Raw genomic sequence first — 14556 nt, forward strand, 5'->3', positions numbered from 1 at the left:
GTGGAGAATAAATGGTTTGACTTACCTCAGTTCTGCCATTAGCCGGTATTCAGAACTGAGGTCTGCATCCCGGCCCCACAACCCTCCAGCCCCATCCGTGGACAGCCCTGCTGTCCTCTTTTGATGGGAAAGAAACTTACAAAATGAATTGTTATTTCCAGAAAAATTACTTCAAAACACAAGAATTACAAAAATTCTGTTTCATCCCTCAAGTGTTTTAACTCTCTCTATATATAAGCTTTTATTATTATTTGTGTGTATAAATCTTGAACTTGCCTTCTTTGTTTTACAAAGAACAAGTTTTCTAAATCAGAAAATAAATTCATTTGAAACAAGTTCTGAATTTACTGGACACTTGTATAAATCTTTATGCTTATGCACTCACATATATTATTTTTAATTATTTTAATCAATAAAAATTATGCTTCAAGCTGGGTGCCATGGCTCAAGCCTGTATTCCTAGCTACTCAGGAGGCTGAGATCTGAAGATCATGGTTCCAAGCCAGCCCGGGCAGTTAAGTCCTTTTTTTTTTTGTCAGTTGTGGGGCTTGAACTCTGGCTTGAACTCTGTGCTTGGGTGTTGTCCATCAGCTCTTCAGCTGAAGGCGAGCGCTCTACTGCTTGAGCCACAGCACCACTTCCAGTTTTTGAGTGGTTTATTGGAGATACGAGTCTCATGGACTTTCCTGCCCAGGCTGGCTTTGAACTGCGATCCTCAGATCTCAGCCTCCTGAGTAGCTAGGATTACAGGTGTGAGCCACCAGCGCCCGGCTGGGTAAGTCCTTTTGAGACATCTCCAATTAACCACTTAAAACCTGGAAGTGGTGCTGTGGCTCAAAGTGGTCTAGCACTATAGTGCCTTGAGCAAAAGAGCACAGGGACAGGGCCCAAGCACTGCGTAAGCCCCACAACCAACAAAAAAAATTATGCTTCATGATGTACAGTATGCTTTGAAATATATTTATTTTTTTACAGATGCAGATTCTAAGGATCACAATAATTAATTTATCAAAGTTCATTCAGTTAGTTCAACTCAGGTCTACTTGATTCCAAAGTCTTTTTCTTTCATGCTGACTCTGAACTAGAAAAGCTGGAACAAGTATGAACGGAACATGATATTTGCCCATAAAAGTGTAGTTGGCACAGCCACAGGTCAGTTACCATACTGCCAGAATCTTTAAAGATTTATACTGAAGACAAATGAGGGCTGTTATTTTGAATAAAATCTGTTGGAAACTGGTAGAATTTCTAACTCCAAAGGGTGGATGAGATTTTATATTTTGGAAAGTTGAAAGTCCACAGGAGAGGCTCTGGTTAGTGGGGGAGAGATGGCAAATGAGGATGAATATGGCTGAAGTAGTTTGTTTGCATATATAAAAACAGAACCATGAAACCCATGAAATTGTTGAAGAAGCAGAGAGTGTTTGAGAGAGAGTGATGGGGCAGGGAGGTTAATTAGAATATATTATACATATTGTACATATAATACATATGTGCAGAAATGTCACAACAGAACCCCTGCCCTCATTAAGACTAAAGCACTCTTGCTTTGTATGTCCCTCCCCCACAGTATAACCCCTGCTTTCACTGTATTTGATGTTGGTATAATTTGTGGAGGGGAAGGGAAAAAACAAATTGTTTAAATTGGGATACAGGTGGACCCATTGCAACAATGAGATATACAAGACATTATGTCAAAAAATGAACTTTACAACTTTGGGGGGGAGCGGCGGGGGGGGGGGACAGGAGATGGGAAGGGATGGGAAGGGGAAACAAAGGAGGAGGCAACAATGCTTGATAAGAAATGTATTCATTATCTTGCCCTTGTAACCCCTCTATACGGTATTTTCACAATTAAAAAAAAAGACTAAAGCACTCTTAATAAAAATGCAATATAAATAACGCAAGATATGGAGGAAAATGTGGTGGTGCTGTGAGTAATTTTATGAGGCTGACATCAGAGAGAACAATTATGCCCTCCTATTAAGTGTCCCTGGGTACTTTTGTCAGAGTACAACTAGATGAGGCTTGGAGCTGGAGCCCATGTGATAAATTTCATGTTATTACTTCTATGGAGCTATAGCAAAAAGAAAACAAAAAACAAATTATCTTAAAAATAAACCTCAAAGAATTGGTGTCTGATATGTGAATTTTATGCAATTAATTCTCAATTATTTGAGAATTAGTAAAATAGTAGACAGAAAAATAGCAACTAATTCAAAGCTATTTTTATAATATTAAAAAACAGCACTTTGAATTTTGAACTTGGTATGGTGATACACTCTGTATAATTCCCCCAAACTCAGGAGGACCCTAAATTTGAAGCCAGTCTAGGATACAGAGCAACACCCTGTTTCAAAATAAACAAACAAAAAGCAACACAAAAGTATTCTGAGGCTCACATTTGAATATGCTTATACATCTTAGTTGCAGAATTTACTAGATGCAAAGCAAAATTAATGATGCTACCATTCCCTGACTCCCAGTGTCTCTCTCCACTGTCTACCTAAATCTTCCTTTCTTCCTCTATTTCAGAGTAAACAGAGCTCAGCCTGTAATTCACAATAGCTAAAGAGTGAAAAGCCACATCCCCAAGAGCCTTTGCCATGTACCTTACAGCAACCATGACTAAAAAACAGGAAAGTAAATTTTTTTTTAAGAACCAAGAGCTTCCAAAGACTATCATATGGACTAAACAGAAATGGAAACGTCATGTCAACAAATAAATCATTTTGCAAAAGTAGAGAAGATACGAGAGAACTGAAAACGATTCATGATCAGCAATCCATAAATAAAAAAAACTCCTAGTATAGAATTAAGATTTGAATAGTATATTTTCATGGCTGTTTCTTTTTTAGTTGTGTTTTCTGTTATGAAATACTAAGAGTTACTGTTTCGACCCTCCCCCACCAAACCCAGCATCAGCATAGGTCATCTCCTTGCAGCTCTGAAAGAGGTAGAACCCTGCACAGGTTTATTATAGGTTCTGGTAGACTAGAGGCGTCTTTTTGTTTTCAGTAGCAGAGTGCCCAGTTCCTGTCCTTAATAAAGAAAGGAACACAGGATAAGCAGCAGAGAGATTAAGCCACCTGCACAAAACAGCTCCTTCAGTTTCTGAGGCAAGGAGTTCTTAAATAAGAGTATTGTTCTGTTTGGTTAAATAAATTCAACTTCAATTTTCTGTCATTCAGCATGACATTGGATTATGAGCAAAGGCCCTGGAAGCCTGCAAAAAGAAAGGAAGCATTGGCTTTAAACACCGTGCAGATGTAAGGCGGACCCATGGAAACAATCCAGAATTGACAACAGCACATTCTACTGTGATGTGACTACGTTCTTTGCAGATATTAAATAAGAAGCAAATGATTTTAAATGAACAAAACAAAAAAGAGCTCTTAGCCTCTCTTCATTCAAAGACAGCTGCTCGCTGGATAGCTTTACACAGGCGTCAGATTTGGGGTAATTAGTCTTTTATGAGAATCCTGTTATTCTGAACAGTTCCAGAAACCACAAATACAAATGCTATTCAAAGTTAACTGTATTATAGGAAGATATAATATTTTAAAAGTCACTTGGAAGGCATATTAAGTTAATATAATGTTTGGGAAAGAGTAAAATATATCCTTTATGGTAGAAAGGTATTTTGAGCTAAAAAATACCTGATAAAGAAAATACCAAAAGCGAACATTAGCTGGTCCAAAGTGCCACAGGGAGGAAAATCAACCAGGTTTCAGAGTGATGGAAAAACAGGGGGAATAAGTGATACACCCAGATATATAGGTTACATTTCTAAAATACAGTAACATTTTTTTTTTTTTTTGCTTATGTGGTGCTGAGGAATCAAACCCAGGGCCTCAGGCATGCAAGGCAAGCGCTCTACCACTGAGCCACCTTCCCAGCCCTACAGTAACATTTTTTAAAAGCGGTAGAGATGACTGAACACACTCTAGCCTCATTTAAGGGTGGTGTGCACTATCCTTGAGCAATGACTTCAGATCTAGGCTCTGCTTGCTTCTGTGGCCATGTGGTGCCAGGGTCTCCATGTGTGTCAGCTGGTCACTGCCCTGTGGACTCCTGGGAGTACTCCATGATGTCACGTACAGAAAGCACAGGTGAGTGGAGGCACATAGGGAGTGTTTCCTAAACACTGGCAGTGAGATCATTTTTAGAGTTTATATTAACAGAGGTCTGAGTCACATGGAACAAGAATGCAGGACACATGTGTTCTCTGCACCATGCCCAGAAGGAACTGAGACTATAACAAGTTACATATTAGAGCAGGTATCAATACAGAGCTAACAAGTTGCCATTTAGTATACCTGTACTTTAGTGGAAACTAGGAGTTTTTGTGCAGTGGGGTCTAGGATATGGAGTGAATTAGAAGAAGCAAAGGAGATAATCAGAATACTTAAAAATTCATAAATCAGTTACATACTAACATTAAGGAACAATACTTTTAACAACATTTAAGAATTTTGTATATCATCTTTAAGTAGTTGTACAAGAGTTGCTATTCAACAAATCAGTTTATGAACATAGTGCATCCTGATCAGTGAAAGACCAATACCCTTACTCCAGAATTGTTCATGTAAAAATGGATCTAAATTTGTGTGTGGATATATATGTATACACACACACACACACACACACACATACATATACATATATATATATATATATATATATATGGAATTCTGAACATTAAACCAACTTTATATTACAGGAATACAATTATAATTTACAGGGCTTACAACACTTGACCAATTTTATAGATATGGGTGAGAATGTAGTTAAAGAAATTCTATGATTGGCAACTACTTTGTATAACTACTTAAAGATAATAAAAACATAAAAACAATAAAAATAATTTCTAATGATTTTATTCTAGACACAATCATTTGGTTTGTTGTCACACCTTGAAAATGAAGTTGGAGGTGTAGCTCACATGGACTAATGCTTGACTAGGAAGTATGAGGCTTTGAGTTTAAGCCCCAGTTCCACCAAAAAAATTAAGTGAAATGCAGTTCACTATTTCATACTTATGTAGCTCTTTAGGTGCTACTCCATTTTACTGTTCAGTCCCTTAATGTTTTGAGGTTAGAAATGAAAGACATCTTGTTCCCATTTTACAAGCAATATAACTGAGTCAGAGAAATTCATAATTTGTCCAAGGGCCTAGAAAGGCATAAACAGTCCCAGAAGCAAAAATACTAGTGAATCCCATCCCACTGAGTCACTCCTTGACTATTTTTCCTTTTATTAGAACTACAACACAGATAAAAAGACCACTTGTACATAGTTTTGTTTGTGTAAAATGCCCAGAGGTGACAAATCTATAGAGATAAAGCAGATTAGTGGTATGAGGAACACATAAGGGGATGGCCACTAATGATTTCTTCATAGGGTGATAAAAATAGAGATATTCTAAAATTAGATCAAGGTACATATCCTTTAAAAACAGCTAACTTGTACACTTAAATAGATGAATTTTACTCTATTTAAATTATATCTCAGTAAGGCTGGTTTTTAAAAAAAATCAGTAAGGATCTTAATACATGAAAAATAATTTGATGAAAATATCTGTATATCATTCATAATGCCAAACAGCTTACTGAAAGAAAACAGGCTAAAAGTTTCTTTTATCTGAGGCTTGGTCAAATAAATTTAAGGAGATTAATGCTGAAATAATTTATCTGAACTCTGTCTTCCAATATTTGTGACTACTGACAAAAAGCAAAGGACACTTCATCCTAACAGGTAGAAGGAAAATCACTTAAGTGGACTGATTTGTGGGTCATGATGACCTCTGAGAGGAGTACTATCAATTGAGATAAATTGTACATTTTGGAAGTAATATTAGTGTGAGCTAAACATGAAATTACCAAAATTATATAAACAAATCTTTTAAAAGGGAGCTAAGATTTTAGTCTTCAAATTTTTATTTCATGTCTACTTTTCTACAAGAGATTAAATATTACCATCAAGGATTATAATGACATGGACAATCGATTATTTCCTCTTCCACCACTATTATATAAGACAGAATTAGTACATATTTAAGTTTTTAGTCTCTACATTTCAGAAGATACATAAAGGGAAGATACGGAAGAAATAAATCAAAAGCTTTTAGTGTACAACATAATGATTATTATAGTTTTTATGCTATATTGTTGATTCAAAGTTGAAGTCATTCAGTGGTGTTTGAGAAGAAAAAAGGAACAAAATGTGCAGGTCTGAGCATTTATTTAATTTGGAAGCAGAAGCACAGAATCGGAGTTAGAATCATGTCACTTCACAGTGGAGCCAGAGCAAAGCCTTTGGGTCCTAGTCTGATACATGGGTTTCCTGAAAGCCAGACCCACCTTAGCCCACTTCTCCGAAAGGTGGCTTGGCATTGTTAGAAGGTGCTCTGGAGATGAGGTCATTTTTAAAAATGTGCCTCCTTAAACCTGTATACGGCTTGTCTTCCTGAGGCCAGAGGGGGAGGAGCAGACTCAGCCCACTCCCTTCCTCATGGGGGCCCATTAGGAAATGGGGCCACCTATTCTCAGTCCCTTGAGAAGTCCCTAAAGAAATGGTTTCCAAATTCCAAAATGCCAGGTTCCATTGGGAAGAGCTGTTAAATACCATACACAAACACATGGCTCCTGTTGCAAACTACATATCAAAAGCAATGGAGCATTTCATTCTTTTAACCTGGGCTTTGTTGTGGTTAAGGCATAGTCTATCTTTCTGGCTATACAGCCTGAAACAGCCACTTAACTTGGCTGTGTAAAATTACAATCTTCTGTTCCTTGAAAGTTTGGCAGTATTTGCTTATGATTTACAAAGCTTCCCCAAGGGCCTAAACACAAATTTCACTTTTTTTAAAAAATCGATTTGAAGATAAATTTATTTTTATTTAGTTTTGAGTAACAATCATTCTTTTTTTTTTGGGGGGGGGGTCCAGTCGTGGGGCCTGAACTCTGGGCCTGGGCACTGTCCCTCAGCTCTTCAGCTCAAGGCTAGCGCTCTACCACTTGAGCCGCAGCGCCACTTCCATTTTTTTTCTTTTTGCTTATGTGGTGCTGAGGAATCGAACCCAGGACCTCATGCATGCAAGGCAAGTGCTCTACCACTGAACCACCTTCCCAGCCCTCATCTCTTTTATTTAGAAAAAAACCGAGGAAAAAAGCTTCAGCACCTTGAATTTGATGGTGATTTTTTGGGGGTATAACATCAAAAGCACAGGTAACAAAAGCAAAGATATGGTGGCAAACTTTAAAATGTCTGTGCATCAAAAGAGACAATCACCAGGTGAAATGGCTGCCAGGAGACAGGAGGATGGCACCCTTAATCCAGTCCTTATGAAAAACTTCCATAATCAAACCACAGGTCAAACAACTGCATTGTGAAAATGAGCAAAGGATTTCGGACAGAGCTCTAAGGAAGTTATACAAATGACCAACAGAAAATACTGTTGGGGAAGTTGCACAGAACTGGAGACCCTGCACACCCACTGGTGGAAATGTGAAATGACACAGCCCTGGGATGACAGCAAGTATACTGTTCACAGGTCCCAGACATGGACTGCTGGGTAGAGAGCCAAACTTCGAAACAAGGTCTTGAAGAAATATTTGCATGTCCACGTTTATCTCAGCATTATCTGCAACAGTCAAAGGCAGGGACAATCAACATGTCCAGTGATACTTATGAGTAAACAAACAACATGGATCAACCTGGACAATGTCCTGCTAAGAGAAAGAGACACAGCCATCAATCAAATCTTGCCTCAACACACAATCTACAGACACAGCCAATCCATCACCAAGTAATCTTGCTTATATATAAAGAAATCAAACTCATAGAAGCAGAAAGTTGGAAAGTGGCTATACAGTATTGGAGAGAAGAAAGCGGTATCTAGTGGGCATAAAGTTTCATCTCTGCAAGACAAAAAAGTATGTATTTCTCACAGAAAATGTAAATGTACATGAAAATAGTGCGCCAGGCGCTGGTGGCTCTTGCCTACAATCCTAGCTACTCAGGAGGCTGAAATGTGAGGAATGTGGTTCAAAGCCAGCCCAGGCAGAAAAATTTCCATGAGACTCTCATTTCCAATTAACCACTCAAAAACTGGAAGTGGTGCTGTGGTTCGAGTGGTAGAGCACTAGCCTTGAGCACAAACAGTCTCAGGGGCAACACCCAGGCCCTGAGTTCAAGCCCCATGCAAAAAAAAAAAAAAGCATATAGAAGAGCATAATTATTAGTTTAACATTCAGCATTAGGTTTTTAAATCTTTATTACTTTGCTCATAAAATTTAAGTTATAGAAGTACAATTTTTAAAATGAAAAAAAAATCATTTCCCTTACGTAAGGGCATCAGTTGTTTTTTCCTTTAGCACTCTCTGCAAGGCTGTATACCAAAGACAATCCCACTTTGCTTCTGAAGTCTTCCTTTGAATTTGAGATGTCTTTAACATATCCAGCCACTTAAGTCTTAACTCTTAAGACAGCCAAATCGGAAGGGGTGAGGGCAAACCACCACCACAGACACAGAGATCACTTCAAGGTTATTTGCAAAGCAAATTAATTAAAACAAGACTTCTTTGTGATTGCAAGAAAAACATTCAGACATTTCCTTTTATGACTATTGCTAACAAGAGAAATAAATAAATTCATAAATTCTCTTTACCTAGTACTTGCTTTTGCAAATCATAGCATCTGGCTTGCAAATTGACCTCTTGCTGTCTAGATGTCTCAATCTGCTGAGATCTTAGTATGGCTGCATCTGACAACACTTTGAGATTTTTCATTTCTTCTTCAAGGCATACCTTATTTCTCTGAGATGCTGTCAAACTTTTGTTTAACACATCTATTTCTGTAAAGAAAATTCAAAGTTTACAAATGGGCAATAATGGATCATGAAACATTTTGGAGAAATGTTTTCATTTTAGAAAGTGAATTCATGAAAGCCAAGATGAGATATCTTTTTAGAGTATGACACCCAACCAAAAGGTCAAATTGGAGTTCAGTAGTGATTCTCAAAGAGGAGGGTAATGGGGGCGGGGAGAGAAAGAAAGGAGAGGGGTGGGGCTATATTGCTAAGTAATTCATGAAACACTTCAATGATTGTGTTTTAGCCCTCAGTAATACTAAACTGCAATGTCTCTTTTAAGACAGGTCCAGTTGTATATCCCTGCCATGAAATGGAACTTGCAGTTGTCCAATCCTCCTGCCTTTTTTCCTGAGGACTGTTATAGGCATGTGCCACCACACCCACAAGACAGAGAAACATACTATCTGTGTCATGTTCTGAATTTTATTGAAAAAACAGTGTTTTCTTGGCAAAATGGTTCAGACAAGTAAATTTAAATGTGCTAGCATGGGCTGGCTCAAGAACTTCTGGACAGCCACAAGGAATCATTCTACAGAAATTGTGAAGAAAGGTGGCAGGGTGGGGGAAGGAAGGGATTAGGAAGTTGTAGTATTTAAAATGAATAAGCAAGAGTCATAAAAGTATTTATTAGTTAATATAACGATTCTAAGAGCACTCTATCCCTCAAAATGAGACCACATCAATTACCTGTCATTATTCTGTCTACTAAAGCTTAATAATTAAACTTAATCTCTTAGATTTGTGTGCTAATTTTATAAAAATTGAAAAAAATGTATGGAGTGTATCCTCCATCAGAATCACCATCACTGCTGCTGTAAACCACCATGAAAAGCTGAGCACATACATATAATAAGTAACAATAGTATAAAACTTGGATAATCACAGTGTGCTGAATAAATAAGGGCAATTCGCTATTTTAGAGCTTACTTGACATTCCCTTCTTTGGTTAGTACCATCGGGGCTGTACAATGGTTCATATATGAATGGTTTTCTGAAGAGACTGTCTTGGTTTATTGATCTTGGGCCTATCATGGCAGAGACTATGGCTCCGTGGACCAGGAAAGACCACAAGTAGAGACATAGGACAGATCTAGTGGCAGAGACAATATGGCCAGCCAATAATCACAGGGAAAGTAAAGCAGTGAGCTAGACCACAGCCCAGAAATGAACATCCTAAGGGAAGGTGATGGTTGGGTTGAAGGGTGGGATCCGAGGAAAAGGTGGCATGACTGCAGACAAGGGGCAGAGGACAAGGAGAATGTGGTGGGGCCACGGACTTGGGGCAGAGGACTTTTCAATTTTTATTCAAATGGGGGAAACCTAGAGAAATATATTGGCAGGATCCAAATGCATAGGTTTCTACCTTAGTCCAATGGTTACTTTCTGTGGAGATCCCATTCCTTTAGGAATAGCTAATCTACTTCTACAACTGCATGGCCACACACCCATTTCTCATACCCATAACTACCAACATAGGAGCATACAAAGTCTTAAAAGAAGATAGGGATAGAAGCTAGCTCCATGGCAGAGTACTTGCCTAGCACATGCAAAGCCATGGATTCCATTCTAGCACTGCAAAAACAAAGCATAGACACACATATGACATAGTGTAATTGTCCTCATATTTAAAGTCTTCCTGAGCATTTTTGTAGCCTTAGAGGTAGTTTCTTATGGTGGAATAAACTGTACCATGTGGTAACTGCATGTGTCTATGCTTAAGTCACAATGACACTGCAGGGAACACACGCTGTCACCTACTTATCATTTGCCAAAATGACTCTGCTTAGGTTAGCAAGCTGACTCTGTTAGCGAACACTACTGTCTAAAATAACTGCTAGTGTCAATGTGACTTTCTATCTGACATTAAGAGAACAAGACTGTAATATAAATATATTTGTAAAATATACTCCATTCCCATGTGTTCATGAAAAAGTACAGCACAATGTCCAAAAGAATGGGGGTGACAGTGCTCCTAGCATGGACCCCAGCAGAGGTAAGGTTTAGGAGAAACTTCCCACACCCATGGGTGTCCTGGTGTCAAAATCCAATCCTACACTTGCCAATTGTACAGTCTCCTACTCGTGTCCCAGTCTGAAGTTCAGAAATGAGGAACCGCACCAGGCTCCCCACCACCTTGTGAAGAAGCTCCTCCTGTCCTTGTATGCATGGTCTATCGTGGTTCAGATGCTGCCTTGACACAGAAACCTCTTCTACTTGATAGGGATGTGGTCTTCCAGTTTTCCCACTTGCATGTGGGAAAATATATATAAATAATATATAAAATATATAAATGTGATCTGTAAGTTATTTCAGGGCAGAGATAGTTGCTTATTCCTTTTCTATTGCCTCCATAATTTCTACAAGGATGCCCTTGAATAGGAGTTAAATAAACCTGTTCTGTGTCTATATAAAGGCTGAGTAAAGCTTCTAAACAATTTTTAATATATCATTAGTTACACATTCAAAAGGAAGAAACATTTACAACAGAATATCAAAATAAGCCTATTTTTTGTGTGCTGGTTTTAGGGCTTCAACTCAGGGCCTCAAGCTCTCATATTTACTTTTTACTCAAAGCTTTTTACTCAAAGCTGGTGCTCTACCACTTGAATCACACCTCCACTTCTGTTTTTTGTTAGCTAATTAGTGTCTCACAGACTTTTATGCCTAGGCTGGCCTTAAGATATAGAATATTTTCTTAAACTTCTAATTTGTGAATGGGCATGTTTATGTGTTTATAAGAACTGCTAGGTGTAGAGTGTATTCAAAGTGATCAAAGAAGCTATGAATGGCGAGCTTCTGCACCTGTCAAGTTTTGCATCTCCTTATACTTTTGTACATCGCCCCCTGGGGCTCTGATTGTGTTCACAGAGCTAAGGAGAAAAACACTCTGAAAATAATAAAACTTCAAGCCCACACACCCATCTGTCCTGTCCTCTAAGCTCTTGTTGGTGAGCTAAACACATGATCCATGTTATGCATTTCTACCTCTGAGCTTCTGACTCATACAGGACAATCAGAAATTGTTCTCTGCTGGCTGGCTATCCTTTCCAGGGATGAGCCATATTTTTCTATTTCTTCTGTAAAGCCATTAGGTTATAGAGACTAGGTACTGTTACATTAGGTTATAGAGACACAGCCATTAGGTTATAGAGACTAGGTACTGTTACATTGCTTCAAAGAAATGTTGACTTTTTTTATCTTGTTTACTAAGCAGTTCATAGGGCTTAATTCAAACTGCATGATGTGTCTGCCCCAAGAGAAGTATCTGCTAAAATATCAAGTATTTTAGTTCTCCGTGAGTTGTATAAACTCTTCCTTTTATATGCAGGTACTTCAGGGAGAAGCCAGACATTAGAATTAAATACAAAACTTAAGCTCTGGCTCTCTGAGGATCTTTTCACCAGGATATTCCCCCATGTCCTGACTGCCCTGTCTCTGTCCTTTAGTCCTCAGGTCTAAAAGAATACATATTTCTACCAGATGTTTTTGTTTCCATGCATGGAGTGAACTGCACCCTGCTCTCAATCCGATAGTCTTTAAAAAATCCCTTCTTCTTTCAGTATCTAAAGCAGTTAGAATATTTAGAGTTTTTGGTCATGGTAAAAGTGTACTTTTGTCCTCACACACATGTACACACATATACACACATGCACATACAAACCCACAACCTGCACTACAATGATGTTTCCTATTAGCTTATTTGACACATTATTACTATCAGCCAAAATTCAGTTTCAAGCTCACTTTTGCTGTTGTGAGTTCTGACAAATGCATTATAACATGTGCACCACTGTACTGTCTTAGACCTCTGACAACCACTGACCTGTTTACTGACCCCAGGCTTTGCCTTTTCCAGAAGGTGGTGTAGCCATAACAACAGAGCTTGTAACCTTTTCAGATGTCATCTTTCACTTAGTAATAAGACTTGTTTCAATTTTTGACATTCCCTCCTCAGTGTGTTTGATTCTGTTATTTGCCAATGTTTTCAGATAGTTATTTTTGTCTATAATTACAGTGATTATGTTAGAGGCTGATCTAATATGACTACTCAGCCATTAAGAGAAAAACATTTTAAAGAGTACAAATTGGTTCCTTTAACAGAATAATCAGACTTCTGACCAGAGCTCAAGATAGACATATCATGACTTATCTTAGAGCAACCTATTAAAATACTACAGTTCAGGGTAGATCGATAATAATGTTTATCTACTATGCCAATCACAAATAGTTTTAGAAAGTGAGTTCCCAGCCCCACCAAATACAATGAGGTATTATTTATTTACTTAAAATATTTTTACAAAAAACTACAATTACATTCTAAATGTACATCACAAACCTGCTAGAGCTGCTTCACTAATGGATTTAATTTGTAGAGAAACTTCTCCTTTCAATAAAGTCCAGATTTGAAAATTATCATATATTTCATTTTTAATACTGTTTAGTTCTCTTTTGGTAACAGTAAGTAATGAAAGAGTCTTATTCCAGAAATATTTGTACTCCAACAATTTTTGGCTGTAATGAAAAATTAGAATTTTTAAAATAAAGTAAACAAAGGACACATTTATCCAAAATGGTTTTAGAATAATCATACAATCTACTGTCTAAATGAAGACAAATTTGAAAAGGAAAAGTATTGTTCATACTATGTTAAGACAACAGGCATAAATCAGAAATATCTCAGTTCGTTGGGTGTATAAGCATATCAACTCAGTTCCATTTTGATACTATTTTAATTACAAAAAGATAATTACCTTCATTTACATTTATCCTATTTTTTTATATTCACCAATCAAATACTTAAAGAAGAAAATTTGGTTAGAGCAAAATTTAGAAAATTTAGACCAAACTTAGAAAACTTGGTCACAGGGTAAATGAGAATCTTACAGCATTCTTCTACGTACCATGGTTACCCAGGCAGTGTAACACCTGGAGTAATACACTTTTCAAAGTACCTGAGCTAGTACTTTTACTTCATCAAATACCTCAGAGTTCAAAATAAACTTATTTTTATATCATCTTATTTTATTACTTCAGATATCCTGGTTATCGTTTCCTTAATCATCAAACAAGATACAGACATAGGTGTTCTCAGCAAAAAGATGATACCTACAACCAGAGGAGTGCTTGGTCAATATTTATGTCTCTGAAGAAACAAAGATCTATTAGGTAGAAACATCTTTCTCATGCCTTATAATCTCCTTAGTATCTACCAGTCTGTGATCAACAGAAAATTAAATGACAAATAAACTTCATTTCTCAGCTGGAGGAATGGGGAAGTGAAAAGAGTTAAGGATCACACACTGGACAAAAACAAAAAGGAAACCCAAGAAGGAACTGTTTCCAGTGAGTTAGAAGAAAAGCCAAAGGAATAATATCAGGAAAAAACAGTGGTCTTCAAGAAGAAAGTAGTAGGCAGGATTGAAGGCTTCAGACAAAGGCTGAAGAGGTCATTGTAGCTGGTGTGAAGGAGACCTTAGAGACCTCGGAGAAGCGTTAGGTGGGAAAGCAGGTATGAGACAACAGAGGTCTGTGCTACCAACTATTAAAACCATGGACAGAAGAGGAAGTAAGAAGGCTGAACAGGGTGAGAATTACTGGAAGTGTGCATAGCTGAGTGGACAATGTGAGTGAACACAGTGAATACAGGAGAGAGGGGAGCATTTCTTGAGCAAAGTCCTAGA

At 37.7% G+C, this 14556-nt stretch overlaps 1 protein-coding gene across 7 annotated transcripts in view; it reads right to left on the reverse strand.

Moving 5' to 3' along the window:
* The window catches only part of Lekr1 (leucine, glutamate and lysine rich 1), a 101433-nt gene that overhangs the window by 37434 nt on the left and 49443 nt on the right, over nt 1-14556 (reverse strand). For all 7 annotated transcript variants that reach the window (XM_070022890.1, XM_070022888.1, XM_070022891.1 and 4 more), the window contains 2 exons: nt 13212-13387; nt 8672-8857 (listed from right to left, as the gene is read on the reverse strand). In XM_070022890.1, coding sequence (XP_069878991.1) covers nt 8672-8857; nt 13212-13387 — 362 coding nt within the window. The remainder of the gene's footprint in view (nt 1-8671; nt 8858-13211; nt 13388-14556) is intronic.

Source organism: Dipodomys merriami, unplaced genomic scaffold (assembly GCF_024711535.1).
Source record: "Dipodomys merriami isolate MVZ:Mamm:240054 unplaced genomic scaffold, mDipMer1.0.p SCAF_154, whole genome shotgun sequence".
NCBI lineage: Eukaryota > Metazoa > Chordata > Mammalia > Rodentia > Heteromyidae > Dipodomys > Dipodomys merriami.